We start from the raw sequence: 14,778 nt of genomic DNA, 5'->3' as shown, positions 1-14,778 counted from the left end.
CTAAGACTATCTATAGGTATTTGTCTCCTCACCCCTCTCTGTCTATCTCAGTTTCCCTATCCATAATGATAGCACCTATATTCTCCTAGGGTTGTTGTATGATTTAAATTAGATAATAATTGTAAAGTGATTAGCAAATTATTTAGCACATATTAAGAGATATATGTGTATGTTAACTATCATTGATCTGCCCAGTAGTGGTGTAAATGGATTGACAAGAACTCTGGCCCTGGAATGGCCTCAGTCCTATGAACAAAGTGCCCAGAGTTATGGTCACAGCTTCCAAATGGATGTGTACGCGGAATCAGAGCACCCCGCTTCTCTGAGGTGGTTTGCCTCACAGGCCTCATCTCTGTGGCTTCAGGAGTTGAGGGCCGAGGCAAAATTGGACTGGTCTCAGTCCCTGTGGCTGAAACAGTGATATGGAAAGAATCAACTGGAGAGGGCCATGACGTTGTCAAGGAGGTGCTGGGACATTCCCTATAAGCTATTTCTGCTACAGTTGTGTCTGTAGGGAATGTATAGGAAGTTTTCCCAGCTGAGTTAGTCTTTAAGGGAACAGTGAAGTCTATGCTGCCTGTGGGTGCTACTGGAGTCAGGTAGAGTGAGATGTTAGGAATGCCCATGGTGACTTCAGGAGATATCTCGAGCAGAGCTAAGATTCCTGTGGGGGATGGCATGGTTATCTTGTGTGTCTCAAGCCTGAGGCCATCAGTTACAGTGGCCACAGTGAGCAGTGGGGAATGAATGATAGCTATACCTGGAGTTGTCTCCACGGTGACTATCTCTGCTGTTGCAGTGATTGGAATGGAATCTCTCATAGTGGAGCCAGTCATGGGAACACTGGTGGTGCCAGGTTCCAGTGATTCCTTTGTCATGTCCGATATAACCGTGGTCCTTCCTGCTATTGTGCTCCTGGTGGAGAATCCTGTGACCAGAGCATTTGGCAGGGATATATCTAAGAGATGATGGGGAGGGTTGGAGTTATTCTGACAGAGATTCCTACTGTTCTCAACAGGACTCCTTCTGTACTCAGCAAATCACCCAACTTCACCATTCACAGTCATTCCTCACAATCAATATGAGTACCCAACCTCTGACAAGCACTTCCACCCTCCAAGTGACTATACCAATCCACTACTACTTTAAGGACAGAGGTCACCTTGAAAATTTATTCATAATAGGAAAAGAACATTGCTTAAAAAGATCTGCCCTGACACTCAAATTCAAAATACGATAGGAACCTGGGCTTACAGAGATTTGTCTGGTGGATATTAATCCCAGTACCAAATTAGCAGTTCCTGATACAGACAAAGGGCTCTTTTAAATTCACTGTGTCTCCATTTAGCTCTAGTTTTACTGGGCCCAGGATGTTTATGACCAGATATTGATTGATACAATCTCCTGTAACTTAAACCTTCAGCTACTAGAGATTGGGAGGGTAGGGGCTGGGAAAAGATGCCAACCAGAATGAGGTTTTTTTCTTGCCCTGGGTTGGGAGTGAAGGAGTTACACTTGGGATTAAATGAAATATATGTTACATATGGTTAGTACTCTGATTATGTACTAATAAAGATTTATGTTTTCTTTCACACACACACACACACACACAAAACCTTAGCAGTTTCTCCAGAGCTTCCATGAACACAATATATTAGCTTGAGAGAAAGTAATGGGGACAGCTCTGTGCAGCTTGATGGCAAACTCCCTTCTGAGGTCTGACTTTCTCAAACTATGGAGATAATTCCCATCTATCATCTACGAAGATCAGAAAACAAGGGCCTAAGAATGATGAACCCCCCAGAAGAACAGGCAGAAATGAGGCTTCTACTTACTTGTGGGACTGCCAGAAGACGAAGCCACCAGGGAGTCACTTGCAGTGACTCCTGTGGCTCCTTGGCCTGGCATGTGTGTGATGGCCACCACACCAGTCTCACCACCTGTAAGAATGAATGGTGGATTAAATTGGGTAATGGTTGAACAAGTTGTGGCATATGATTGGTGGTGCAATGGATAGAGCACTGAGCTTGGAATCAGAAAGACTCATCTGAATGGGTTCAAATGCAGTCTCAGACACAACTGTGTCACCCAGGAGTCAGTGAACTCTGTCTGCTTCAGTTTATCACCTGTAAAATGAGCTGGAGAAGGAAATAGCAAACCACTCTTTGCCAAGAAAACCCCAAAAGTAGTCATGAAGAGCTGGATATCACTGGAAAATGACTCAACAGCAACATCCTGATGAGCAGGATGGTTTCAGAAATATCTGGGAAGACTTATAAAACCTGCTGCAAACTGAGGTGAGCGGAACCAAGAGAACGCTGGAGACAGGAACAGCAATATTGAAATGATGATCAGCTGTGGAAAGGCTTAACTACTCTGATCAATAATCCAAGAGAACTTCAAAGGACTCAGAATGAAAAATGCCATCTACTTCCAAAGAGAGAACTGATGAACTCTTGAGTGCTGACTGAGGCATGCTTTTTGCCACTTCATTTTTCTTGCTTTTTTGCAACATGGCTAATATATAGAAATGTGCTTTGCATGACTTCATGTGTATATAATAAGTATCATATCTCTTGGGTGGGGGACAGGCTGAAAGGAGGGAGAGGATTTGGAACTCAAAACTTAAAAATGAATGTTGAAAGAATGGATGGATCTACCACGTGAAGCACTATGAAAAATATGTTGTCCTTATATGTACTTTTTGAAAATTCCCAAATTGTACTTTTCTGTTCCTTCTTCCCACACACTAGCTGCAGAAAACTCCACTGCCAAAGTCCTTTCTCACCATTGCGCAGTCCTGACATTTGTTAGAATCATTGAAAATGTCAGCATTTCACCAAAAAAAAAAAAAGGAAAAAAGTGAACTCAGTGCAAGGGCCACTAGGATTTTACTATAAGGGAGTGAACAGGGTTGTCTTGCCCACTGAAGTCCAAAAATGGCTCAAAATAGAGGTCCAAAGAAAGAAATGGCAACAAAAGGAGATTCTTGAGGCAAGTGGAGAGAGTGCTGGATCAGGAATCAGAAAGATCTGAGTTCATTCAAATACAGCCTCAGATACTTACTAGATTAAGTTGACCCTGGGAGGGTCACTTAATCTATGTCTGCTTCAGTTTTCTCACCTATAAAATGGGGATAAGGGACAGCTAGGTGGTGCAGTGGATAGAGCACCAGCCCTAGAGTCAGAAGGATTTGAGTTCAAATCCGGCCTCAGACACTTGACACTTACTTGTTGTGTGACCTTGGACAAGTCACTTAACCCCAATTGCCTCACCAAAAAAAAAGAATCTGACACTGGCCTCTCAGAGAATTACTCAGTAATGTGTAATGTCAGAAGGAAGAGAACTTTCTTGCAGATGAAAGTTTTGAAGTCATGCCAAGAGAAACCAGAATATCTTGACCTTGCTAACCCTCCATGACATTTCTGTGAGTTTTTCAGATGGTGCTGGTCTGAGATAGTAGGTCCTCTAAATGTATCTAAAGTCCTACTGAAGTGATCCATGCTTATGTATTTGTTCATTGTATCCGTTGGGGGTGGGGGCAGGGAAGCCCTTTGCATTTTAGGCATTTTTTGTGATAGAGGAAGGAAAGGCTATTGCATACTTGACACTCATATTGTATACTGAATTCCTGGGTAGGGGTACACACTATTGCTCACTTTGGAGAAATCTAAACATGAACCACTTTTGTGGTTGTTATTCAATTGTTTCAATCATGTCTGACTCTTTGTGACCCCATTTGGGGTTCTCTTGACAGAGATACTGGAGTGGTTCCTTGTAAAGCTAAAATGAGATAATATTTATAAAGAACTCTTCAAATCTTAAAACACTAACTATATTATCATCATCATCATTAAGCCAGATGTAATTCTCATTTCCCTGATCTCCCCATATCTTCCAATGTTACATCACTACCCCTTAATGAGGTTTAATTAAAAGTCTACTTATTGAGCACCGGCCCTGAAGTCAGGAGGACCTGAGTTCAAATATGGCCTTAGACCAAACACTTGACACTTACTAGCTGTGTGACCCTGGGCAAGTCACTTAACCCCAATTGCCTAAAAAAAAAAGTCTATTTACTTAGGAAAAAAGTTTTAATTAGAGGTTTAATTAGAAGTCATTTACTTAGGAAAAAAGTAGTATAACTGGTAGGTTCATGGGCTATTCTATGGGATTGGGTAGATGAGGGAGATAGGGAGGTTGTGAGTTCAAGAAAGGTCCAACCAAAGTGGTAAAGCAACTGACTGGTGTGTTGAGGGACTATTGCTAGGCAACTGACTATTATACAGTTCTGTTTATACAAATATTCTAACGGCAGCTAAGGGAGAGCAGCATTGGCCTTCAGGGCAGATGTATGTAGACCCTCAGAAGACCATTGGGTGTCTATCCCTGGTGCTGATGCAGTGACTTCAGGTGGCTTTGTGGAAATGGAGGTGGCAGCTGAGCTAGTGCCTATTCCCCCATGATTTTTCAGTTAGCAGTGTTTGGTTAGAGCTTACTACTAGGTCAGGACTAGTGGTGTGTGTCCTGGGGCTTTCTAATGGAGGGGATGAGATAAGATAAGGTTTCTGTGATGGAGAGAGTGCCTATGGAAGCCTGGGTCTCCTAGTCCTGAGGTTAGAGTAAAAGCTGTTAATGGACCCTGCTCCAGGGACTTCAGCTGTGTTGCTCTCCTATAAATTTTAGTGATTACTAGACTTTGAGTCTCAGATAGCTCAGCCCAGGTCATAGCAGCCAGACTTGTACCTGATCCAACATGGATAGGAGTCACTGTGGCGACCATGGGCCACCTGGATGGAAGAGCTTTTCTCTCTGGGAGTCTGAACCTCAGAACTTACTCAAATCTCTCCTAAACTAGAACTAGGAGAAACTGAAAGTCTCACTCCAGTTTTGGTGCTGAATTTTGGAAGAACTGCAGAGATGTCTCTAGTCATCTTGACTGTTAAACTAATACTGGCCTCTATGACTAAGGTGGTTAGGGAGAGCTCTGAGGTTTTCTCTAGGCCTACATGTGGGATACCATTAGCCATTTTCTCTAGGAGAATCAAGCCAGCAGAGGTGACCGATGAGCCTCTAGGAGTGCTGTCTGACAACACTGGAGCTTTAGGAGAGGAAGTGGTCAGTGTGGCATCTGTGCTGCTCTCTGCCACTGCACTTGGGAGCTCAGGGCTAAGAGTGACCTTATGGGAAAGAGGGACAATGTTTGTGATTTTAGTGCCAAGGGTCAGACTTGTGGTTATAGACAGAGGGACAGCTGAGCTCGTCCTCAGCCTTAAAGGTAACCCCAGATGAAGTTATTCGAGTTGAAGGAGACACTGTCCTCGGCCATGTAGGGAGCAGTATCTGCCCCAGTGATGGGGAGAGCTGTGGCTTTAGCTAAGATTGAGGACCAGGGAACATCCCATTCTTGTTCTAGGCAAAGCCCCAGAGATACTGGTGATGGAGACAACAGGTGCTGGTGTGATCAATACCAAGAACAAGTCTGTTCCAGGCCTAGTCTCTGTAGTACCTGGGGTGTGGGAAGGAGTGGTGTAGACAGCTGGCTCTGGGCTAGACTCTCCCACAGGACTTGACACAAGGTTAGCTGTGCTCTCAGCAGGACGAAACTTCCCTGGGATAAGTGTGCTGGTATCTGAGGCTGCAGGCTACCTGGTCTGCTGGTCTCCTGCACTAGGGTGCTGGTGGAGGCCAAACCGCTCTGTAACTTTTCACTGTCCTTGGTTCTAAATTCAGTCATTGGTGCAACAGAGAGAGTGCCCCCCTCGGAGGTGTGGGCTCTGTGGGCCCTGGGGTAATAGGTGCAGTTGGGCTTGTCTGGAGGCTCCAGTCATGACAATGTTTCTCACGTTCCCCTGTGAGAAGACAGTTGTACGGAGTAGCTGGTTCCTTCAGTTAGGCTAGACAGAGAAGTGAATGCCCTCTCAGGCCTGAGAGTCACTCTTGTGCTTGGGGAGTACCGTGTGTTCTCTGTGAGGGCTTCCAGAGTGCTTCTCTGGGAAGGTGCTGGGCACAGTTTGACCTTCTGTTGGCCCTTCTGTAGATACCAAGAAAGTGCTTGTGTCCATCATCTATTGGAGGATGCTGGGAGCAGTGGAGGACAAGGCAGTTGAGTCTGGCTCTGTTTCTGCCTGAGCATCCCATGTCATTTAGGGTGGTCTTGAAAGGCTCACTGGATCCTGGACTGCTGTGAGCTCTGCTAGAGTCAAGGAGTATGGGATGTTTATAGTACCCATGGTCACTCCAGAGGATCTCTCAGGTAGAACTGATGTTTCTACGGGGAAAAGATCTTGTTCCTCTGTGTCTCAGGTCTGATCCCATTTGTGACCAACCATGGCCACAGTGAGAAAGAAGAGTGCCCCGAATGGTAGTTGTGCCTGGAGTGATTTCCATGATAACTATGTCTCTTTCAGTCTCTTAAATAGAATCTCTCACTGTGGCATCAGTCATGGGGATGCTGGTAGGCCCTGTTGATTCACTTGTCACATCAGACCCACTAACACTCTTCAGTGTTACTGTGCTCCTGGTGGAGAAGGCTATGACTAACTAGTAGCTGGTTGGTATGTGAAGATATTTGGTGGGATTCTGGCAGGGATATCCATTTCCTTTCAGCAGGAATCTTTCTTTCCTGGGGATAATCCCCAATCTCCAATGCCTCACTTTCCTCTCCAATACTCATGGGCATTTCATCCTGAAAATCACTTTCATCAGCCCTGCTAGGGACTTTAACCTACATTCTGGCCATCTCTTCTATAGTCTCATTATTGCCCTGATGCCCACACCAGTCCTGCAGGATTCACATTTAATCCCTATAAAGTCTGCCCTGGGCTTCCATGGTCGTGATTGGTGACTGACTCTCCTGATCTATTATTTCATAAAATCCAAGGTCATGCTTCATTTTACTCCCTACTCTCAACCAGGTGGTACACTTTTATCCCCCACATCCTCTCCACATCTGGAACCATATATGATCAACTTCTCTCTTCCATTTCTTCTCCAATGTAATGGGTCTATGTACAGGATCCCCTGGGTCTTCACTCACCATCCCTGCACCATGCATAACTAAATTGTCCCTTACTGGCTACCACTCCTTCATATGTATTGTCTCTCCCATTAGAATGCAAATTCCTTATAGACCAGTTGCCCAAGGAGCTAAATTTGACAGTCTCCATATCCCTGCTGATAGAAACTGTGATCTTTGACAGTGGAGAGAGATAAAGGTCCCAACAGGGCCAGTACCTACTGCTAGGGCAATTTTAGCCTCCATGGTAGATATATGCTTTGATTTTCAAACCCTTGAGGACTTGTCTATGGTGCTGAAGCAATGACTTCAGAAAGCATTTTGGAAACAAAGCTGAGTAACTGAGCTGGTGCCTGTAATTTCTCAGTTGGCCAAGTGGACGGTGCTTGGTCAGTGCTTTCTCTCAGACTAGTATTGTGTCATTGGGCTTTCTGAAGGAGAAAACAAGGTGGGATAGGTCCTCAAGGCCTCTGCCCCTGAGATGGCACCTTTGGAAGTCTGGCTCTCCTCCAGCTCTGAGGTCAGAGTGGAATCTGTTTCAGTTACTGTTTTGCTTTTGTGTTTATAATCCCAGCTCTTAGCATAGTGCTTGGCCAAGACTAGGCATGTAATAAATGGTTTTGTATTCATTCATTCCCTGCTTCTCTAGGATGGCCACATTGAGATTGAATTTTAGTCATATCATATGGCTACTTAACTGGAGTTCTCCTGACTTCCAAAAAGGCATGTGGAATGGGGAAGCAGACTCAGATAATACAAGTCATGGCAAAATAATCAATAAGCATTCAGCAAACACAATCTATAGGCCAAATACTGCACTAGGTCCTAGGGATGCAAAGACAAAAAGCCACCATTTTGCTCCTGTCTTTGTGGAAAAGACCATTCTAACAAGCTAAATGACATTGCTGTGAGCTCTTTTGAAGTCAGGAAGAGTTGGAGGTCTGCAATGCCCATGGTTGTCCCAGGAGATGTCTCAGATGAACCGAAGCTTTTGTGGGAGAAGATGTGGTTCCTCTGTGTTTCTTGGGCTTGAGTAATGTAAGTGCATGCTTCCCCAACCAGCTGTTCTTCCTGAGGCCACTGTCACAACATTGCAGGGGGAAAACAGTGGGCAGATATGGCCCATGGGCCTTAAAGTATGATTAAAACTCCCCTCTTAGCCTCTTCTTCTCGAACTTTGAAGAGGAATCATCACTTAAATAATCTCGTGTGTCATCTATAAAACTGGAAAACAAGTCCCTGAAGTGGTGAACCTCCAACAGGGAAGAAAGCAAGAAGGCATCTACTTGCCTGTAGGAATACCAGTGAACCTAGGTATCAAGGGGCCCCTTGTCAGAGCTGCTGTACTTCCTGGTGCTCCATGGCCTGGGGCATGTGTGACCTGCAACCCACCAGCATCACCACCTGCAAGAAGAGATGAGGAGAGAGCCCAGGGATCAGTTGTGTCATTATTAGTGGGCACACAAAGGGAAATACATTGTTGCTACAGATTGTAAAGCCCCAAAATAAAAGCTTTCTTTGGCTTTTTCCCACACGACAAATAAAAACTTTTTTTCCTTCCAAAGCAATAACTCACTGGTGGGTAATCTCCACATAAATTAGACTTAATGAAATCAGAATCCCATCAACAAGAAAAGGAGAATCACTTGGGACTATGAAACTGCCCTCCCATGAAGATAAGGAAGCCTAGAATAACCACACTGATTCAACAGATATGGCACAAAGGAAAAGACCCTAAAGTAACCCAAGAGAGAGCTAAAGAGGGAAAGGACTAGGAAAGAAGACTCCTTCCTGCCTTTTATAAAGACATTAGACCTCCCCTCCCTGGACAGACCCCACCTATTTCCTCTAGGGCCATGCCCCAATTCCCTCCATGGGAGACTTATTTAAAACATGCTTACTTGTGAACAGGGTGGAAGTGGAAGGTGCTTGAGCAGAAACAGAGGCTGTACCTGCCCTGGCACTGCTGCCTTCTGTGGCCATGGGAATTGGGCTGGGAGATGCTGATGTCCAGACTTCCTGTGTTCTGGCTAGAGGCAGAGTGATATCTAGAGTTGGTGTTTCCCTGGAGCTCCTCACGGACTCTGTGGTCAGGCTGGCTGACCCTGAGTCCTCCAAGGAGGGAGTTGTCCCAGGGGAACCTGTGCTTGTCCAGGCCATTGGAGTAGTTGAGGCAGGAGAGAGGCCAAGACTTGGGCTTGGAGGTTCATGGATGGCACTGTGAGTTCCTGTTCCCTGGGAGGGCTCATTTACTGTGGTGTCGACCAGATTGGGAGGACTTGTTTCTGCCTGTGATGAGGGGCTGGCTGCTGAAGGAACTAAATTTGACATAGTTTCCACATCTCTGCTCATAGAAGCTGTGACCTTTGACAGTGGGGAGATGAAGGTCCCAGCTAGGGCAGTTTTATCCTGCAGGGTAGAAAAGCTTTGACTTTCAAACCCTTGTATACTTGTCTGTGGTGCTGAAGCAGTGACTTCAGAAAGCATTTTGGAAACAAAAGTCACTGAGCTGGTGCCTGTTTCAGGTAACTTCTCAGTTGGCCAAGTGGACGGGGCCTGACCTGTGCTAGTTTCCCTCTCAGGACTAGTGTCATGTGTCATGGGGCTTTCTGAAGGAGAAAACAAGGTGGGATAGGTCCTGCTGGCCTCTGTCACTGAAATAGCACCTTTGGAAGCCTGGTTACCCTCCAGCCCCAAGATCAGAGTGGAATCTGTTATGGTCACTGTTTTAGTGGCCTCAGTTGCAGTAGAAGACAATGGGAATTCTGTGTCACTCTCCTGTGAAACTTTGGTAATAATCAATGGTCTTTGAGTTCTGGATAGTTCAGCCTGGGTCACAACAGCCAGACTTGAATGTGATCCAGTGTGAACAGGAGTCACTGTGGTTACCCCTGGCCACAAGGAGGAAGGGCTTATATCTCTGGGAGTCACAGCCTCAGAACTTTTTGGAATCTCTGCTGGATTTGTAGCAGGAGGAATGGCTGAGCTCACATCAGCCCTATTGAGCCCTGGAGGAGCTGAGGTGATACCTTCTATCACCCTGCCTGTACCAGTACTTTCTGTGGTCTCTGTGGTTAAGGTGGTCAGAGGAAGCTCTGAGCCCTCCTCTAAGTCTGCACCTGCAACACTGTGAGCAGTAGTCCCCATGGAAGTTGAGCCAGCAGAGGTGACCAATGGACCTCCAGGATAAGTGTCTGAGAATGGTGGAGCTTTAGTAGAAGTGGTGGTCAGTGGGGCATTTGTGCTTTTCTCTGCCCCGGTACTTGGGAACTCAGGGCTAAGAGTGACCACAGGAGAAAGAGGGACAATCTCCATGATTTTAGTGCTGAAGATGAGACTTGTGGCACCAGTCCTGGGGGAAGTTGAGCTCATGTTCTCAGTGAAGGGTGTAACTCCAGATGAGGTTACAGGAGTTGAAGAAGAGAGAGCTCTTGTATGGGTGGTTTCTGTCTCAGTGATGGTGAGAGGCCTGGCTTCAGTGGTGCTAGATGAGGGGAAAATTGTGCTTTGTCCAGGGAAAGCCATGGAGCTCGTGCTGGTGGTCAGAAGTAGGGCTGAGCTCACTTGAGCTTCTGTGCTGTGCTCTGCAGGAGCCATGGAGATGTCGCCAGTCATCTTGGCTGTGACAGTATTGACTATGCCCTCTGTGGCCAATGGGAGACCTGAGGTCCTCTCTGAGTCTTCATTTGGGACTCCATAAGGTACAGTCACCTGGGGAGTTGAGCCAGTAGTGGTACCTGATGTATTTGGTACCCCTCCCATAATAGTGGCTGAGGACATAGGAAGTCCAGGTGAAGAAGTGATTGGTGAAGCACCTGTGCTCCTCTCTCCCTCTGTACCCAGAAGCTCTTGGTTGGGAGTGGTCTTAGGATAAAGAAAGGTCATGTCTGTGACCTTGCTGCTGAGGATGACACTTAAGCTTTCAGTCCCAGGAACATTAGAGTTCATGACCTTGGCTTTGTAAGTAACCTCTGATAAGGGAACTGGAGACAAAGAAGAGAAGTCCTGTGGCAAAGTAGACATAGTATTTGTACCAATCGTGGTGAGATCTGTGGCTTCAGCTGAGGTCAAGGACTGGGAAACCTCTGTTCTTATTCCAGGCAGAGCCCCAGAGGTACTGGTGATGGAGAAAACAGGTGCTGATGTGATCAACACGAAGGACAAGTCTGTTTGTCCTCCAGGCCTGGTCTTTGTAGCACTTGGGGTGTGGGATGGAGTGGTGTAGACAGCTGGCTCTGGGCTGGATTCTCCCACAGGACTTGACACAAGGTTAGCCGTGCTCTCAGCAGGACGAAACTTCCCTGGGCTGAGTGTACTTGTATCTGATGCTGTAGGGCTACCTGGTCTGCTGGTCTCCTGCACTGGGGGGCTGGTGGAGGCCAAACTGCTCTGTAACTTTTCACTGTCCCTGGTTCTGAATTCAGTCACTGATGTGACAGAGGGAGTGCCCCCCTTCGGAGGTGTGGACTCTGTGGGCCCTGGGGTAGGAGGTAGAGCTGTGCTTGTCTGAGCTCCAGTTATGCCAATGCCTGTCATGCTCACCAAAGAGGTCGAGGGGACAGTCCTGGAGTAGCTGGTTCCTTCAGTTAGGCTGGGCAGAGAAGACGTGGAAGCCATGTCAGGCCAGAGAGTTACTCCTGTGCTTGAGGAGTACATGTATTCTCTGTAAGTGCTTCTGGAGGTGTCTGTGTTCTCTAGGAAGGTGCTGGAAACAGTTGGACCTTCTGATGGTCCTTCTGTAGACACCAACAAAGTGTTTGTGTCTCCTCCAGCAGATGTTGGGATGATGCTGGGAGCAGCAGTGGAGGACAGGGCAGCTGAGCCTGGCTCCATTCCTGTCTGAGCATCCTGCTTCTCTGGTGTGGTCTCTCTCAAAGGCAGGTCTGGGCTTGGCCTGGTTTCTGTAGCATTGATGGCTGTAGGAGTTGAGGATAGAGGCAAAATGGAGGTGATTCCCATTCCTGAAGCTGAGACAGCGGTATGAAAAGAATCAATTGGAGTGGGCCATGGAGTCAGGGTGGTGCTGGGACTCTCCCTAAGGGATGTTTCTGATACAGATGTGTCTGCAGGGAATGTAGAAGAAATTGTCCCAGCTGGGCTGATCTTTAAGGGACCACTGGAGCCTGTGCTGGCTGTGGGCTCTGCTAGAGTCACGGAGAATGTGGGGCTTGCCATGCCCATGGTGACTCCAGAAGATGTTTCAGGTGGAGTTGAGGCTTCTACGGGAGAGAACATGGCTCTACTGTGTATCTCAGGCCTAAGTCCACTTGTTACAGTGAGGAGGGGGGTCTGAGTGGTTGTTGTACCTGGCAGAGTCTCCAGAGTCTCTGTTGCAGTGCCTAAAATGGAATCTCTCACAGTAGAGACAGTCATAAGCATGCTGGTGGGCTCTGCTGAGTCTCTTTGCAGGTTGGATCCACTCATATTGTCCAATGTCACTGTGCTTCTGGTGGGGAATCCTGTGACCATAGCAGTTGGCTGAAGTGCACCTAAGGATTGACGGGGGAAGTTTGGAGTCATTTGGACAGAGATCTCTCCTCTGCAAGGACTCCTTCCTTCTTGGGAAGAACCATCAAACCCCAAGCCCTCACATTATTCTCCAATGCTCAAGTTTCTACCTGACAAGCACTTTCAATAATAAAATGGACTCTGCCAGGTTCTATGACCTTCTTCTACCCTAGGGTGGGTGGCCCCCATGAGAATTATTAAATAGCAAGAGATCTATGTTTAGGCGGATCTGTGCTGACATCTTGGCACAAGATGAGATGGGAACCTAGGCTCAGACAAACTGCCTGGTGGGTACTAATTCTGGTCAAATAATCAACAGTCATTTTAAGCATCAGCTACCCTTATTGACACTTACTGTTTTAGGTACTGGGTATGTATAGACAAGAATGAAAATGATCCCTGCCCTCTTGCAGCTGACTTTTAACAGGGCATGTAATATATATACATGCAAGTGAATACAAGAAATATACAAAATCCCCCAGCAGCTCTTCATCCAAAGACTGTTATCACAACATACTCCGGGGTAGAAATTAATGTGGCAGATGAAGCTGCCAGGTCTTGTGATCTAACTACAAATTCCACCATCAGTGTGCTGTTGTGAAGATGAGTCCATATCTTATCTCAGAGCTGGAAGACAAGGACCCAGGAAGGGTGAATCCCAGCACAGGATTTACTTACCCATAGGTCCAACAGTGGAGTCAGGTGTCAGGGGCCCATTAGTCAGTACTGCCATGCCTCCTGGTGCTCCATGGCCTGGGCCATGTGTGACAGGCACTACACCAACCTCACTACCTGTAGGAACAAATGAGTGCATATGTCACAGCCTGGGAGGGCAGAAAGGATGATATATTACCCCCTCATGTTCTGACTATAAACTCCAAAATGTGGCTTTCTTTATTTCCTCCTTCACACAGCAGAATGTTCCTCTGTTATCCCACTCTCACTCATCTTAAATCTCTGCTTGTCTCCTGGCTGCTTCCCTACTACCCCATCTGCAAAAAAACAAAAACAATAGAAAACCCTTCACTTTTTCCCTCTGTCCCTGATTATTCCTTCTCTCTCCTCCCTTTTGTGGTCAGAGTCCTTGAGATAGCTATCTACAAAGAGTGTTTCCATTTCCCTTCCTCTCACTCTCTAACTCTACAGTCTTGTTTTCAACCTCATCATTAAAATGAAATTGTCCCCTCTAATGTTACTAACAATCTCTTAATTGCCAAAATGATCAGCCTTTTCTCAATCCTCATCCTTCTTAATCTCTCAGCAGCCTTTGATTCCATTACCCTACTGTCCTGGTTCTCCTCCTAACCATCATTCCTGTCTCTGTCTCTTTTGCTGGATCCTCACCTAAGCCGCAAACGCTATTTGTGGGTGCCCTACATTAGGGCTCTGAGTTGGACTCTCTTCTCTTTCTTCTGTATGAGTTTTAACTCAGTGATCTCATAAGCTCCCATGAATTCAATTCTCATCTCCATCTTTGAAGAAGGCAAAACCACTGCTGAGCTGTCCACTGTCCCTGGTGCTGAGTTCAGTCACTGGTTCAAAAGAGACAGTACCCCTCTCAGGAGGTGTGGGCTCTGTGGGTTTAGTTACAAGAGGTACAGGTGGGCTTCTCTGAGCTCCAGTCATTCTCCCCTACAGAGGGTGAAGGGACAGTCCTGGGGTAGCTGGTCACTTCACTTAGGCTGGGCAGAGAAGAGGTGGAGGTCTTATCAGGCCAAAAAAGTTACTCCTGGGCCTGTGCTCTCTGAGTGATTCTGGGGATACCTTATGGTTTCCAGGAAAGGGCTGAACACCATTTTACCTTCCCTTGACCTTTCTGTAGATGCCAAGAAAGTGCTTGTGTCTCTTCTAGCAGATGTTGGGATGATGCTGGGAGCAGTGGAGGACAGAGCAACTGACCCTGGCTCTGTTAATGTTTAGGGCAGGCACCCTGCTTCTCTGGGGTGATTCACCTCATACGCAAATCTGGGCTTGGCCCAATTTCCACAGCATTGATGGCTATGGAAGTTGAGGATAGAGACAAAATGGGGCTGATTTCAATTCCTGTAATTCAGACAGTGGTATGGGAAGAATCAACTGGAGTGGGCCCTGGAGTTAAAGGTGGTGCTGAGACTCTCTCTAGGGGATGTTTCTGATGATATAGGTGTGTTTGCAGGGAATGTAGAAGAAATTGTCCCAGCTGGGCTGATCTTTAAGGGACCGCTGGAGCCTGTGCTGGCTGTGGGCTCTACTGGAGTCAAAGTGCAAGGCTT

General features: G+C 46.6%; 2 protein-coding genes across 2 annotated transcripts in view; both read right to left on the bottom strand.

Annotated features, from left to right (window-relative positions):
• The window catches only part of LOC110223371 (mucin-16-like), a 30,772-nt gene extending 25,989 nt beyond the window's left edge, over window positions 1-4,783 (bottom strand). Inside the window, exons 1-2 of the mRNA XM_078151829.1 lie at window positions 4,747-4,783; window positions 1,836-1,940 (exon numbers count right to left, since the gene is read on the bottom strand). Of these exons, the coding sequence (XP_078007955.1) occupies window positions 1,836-1,940; window positions 4,747-4,783 (142 nt within the window). The remainder of the gene's footprint in view (window positions 1-1,835; window positions 1,941-4,746) is intronic.
• A 489-nt stretch (window positions 4,784-5,272) lies between these two features.
• On the bottom strand, window positions 5,273-14,240 carry LOC144456597 (uncharacterized; the record flags this gene model as incomplete). Its single annotated transcript, XM_078151828.1, has 7 exons — window positions 5,273-5,412; window positions 5,510-5,611; window positions 8,411-8,422; window positions 8,920-11,934; window positions 12,325-12,507; window positions 13,205-13,318; window positions 14,117-14,240. Coding segments are annotated over 7 exons (3,690 nt in total), but the record flags the coding sequence as incomplete, so codon positions are not given.
• Window positions 14,241-14,778: the final 538 nt, after the last annotated feature.

This window comes from Phascolarctos cinereus, unplaced genomic scaffold, assembly GCF_003287225.1.
Source record: "Phascolarctos cinereus isolate Bilbo 61053 unplaced genomic scaffold, phaCin_HiC Scaffold_4;HRSCAF=312, whole genome shotgun sequence".
In the NCBI taxonomy this organism is placed as follows: domain Eukaryota; kingdom Metazoa; phylum Chordata; class Mammalia; order Diprotodontia; family Phascolarctidae; genus Phascolarctos; species Phascolarctos cinereus.
Note: the sequence above shows the minus strand (reverse complement) of the source record. Positions and strands in the feature narration are given on the sequence as shown.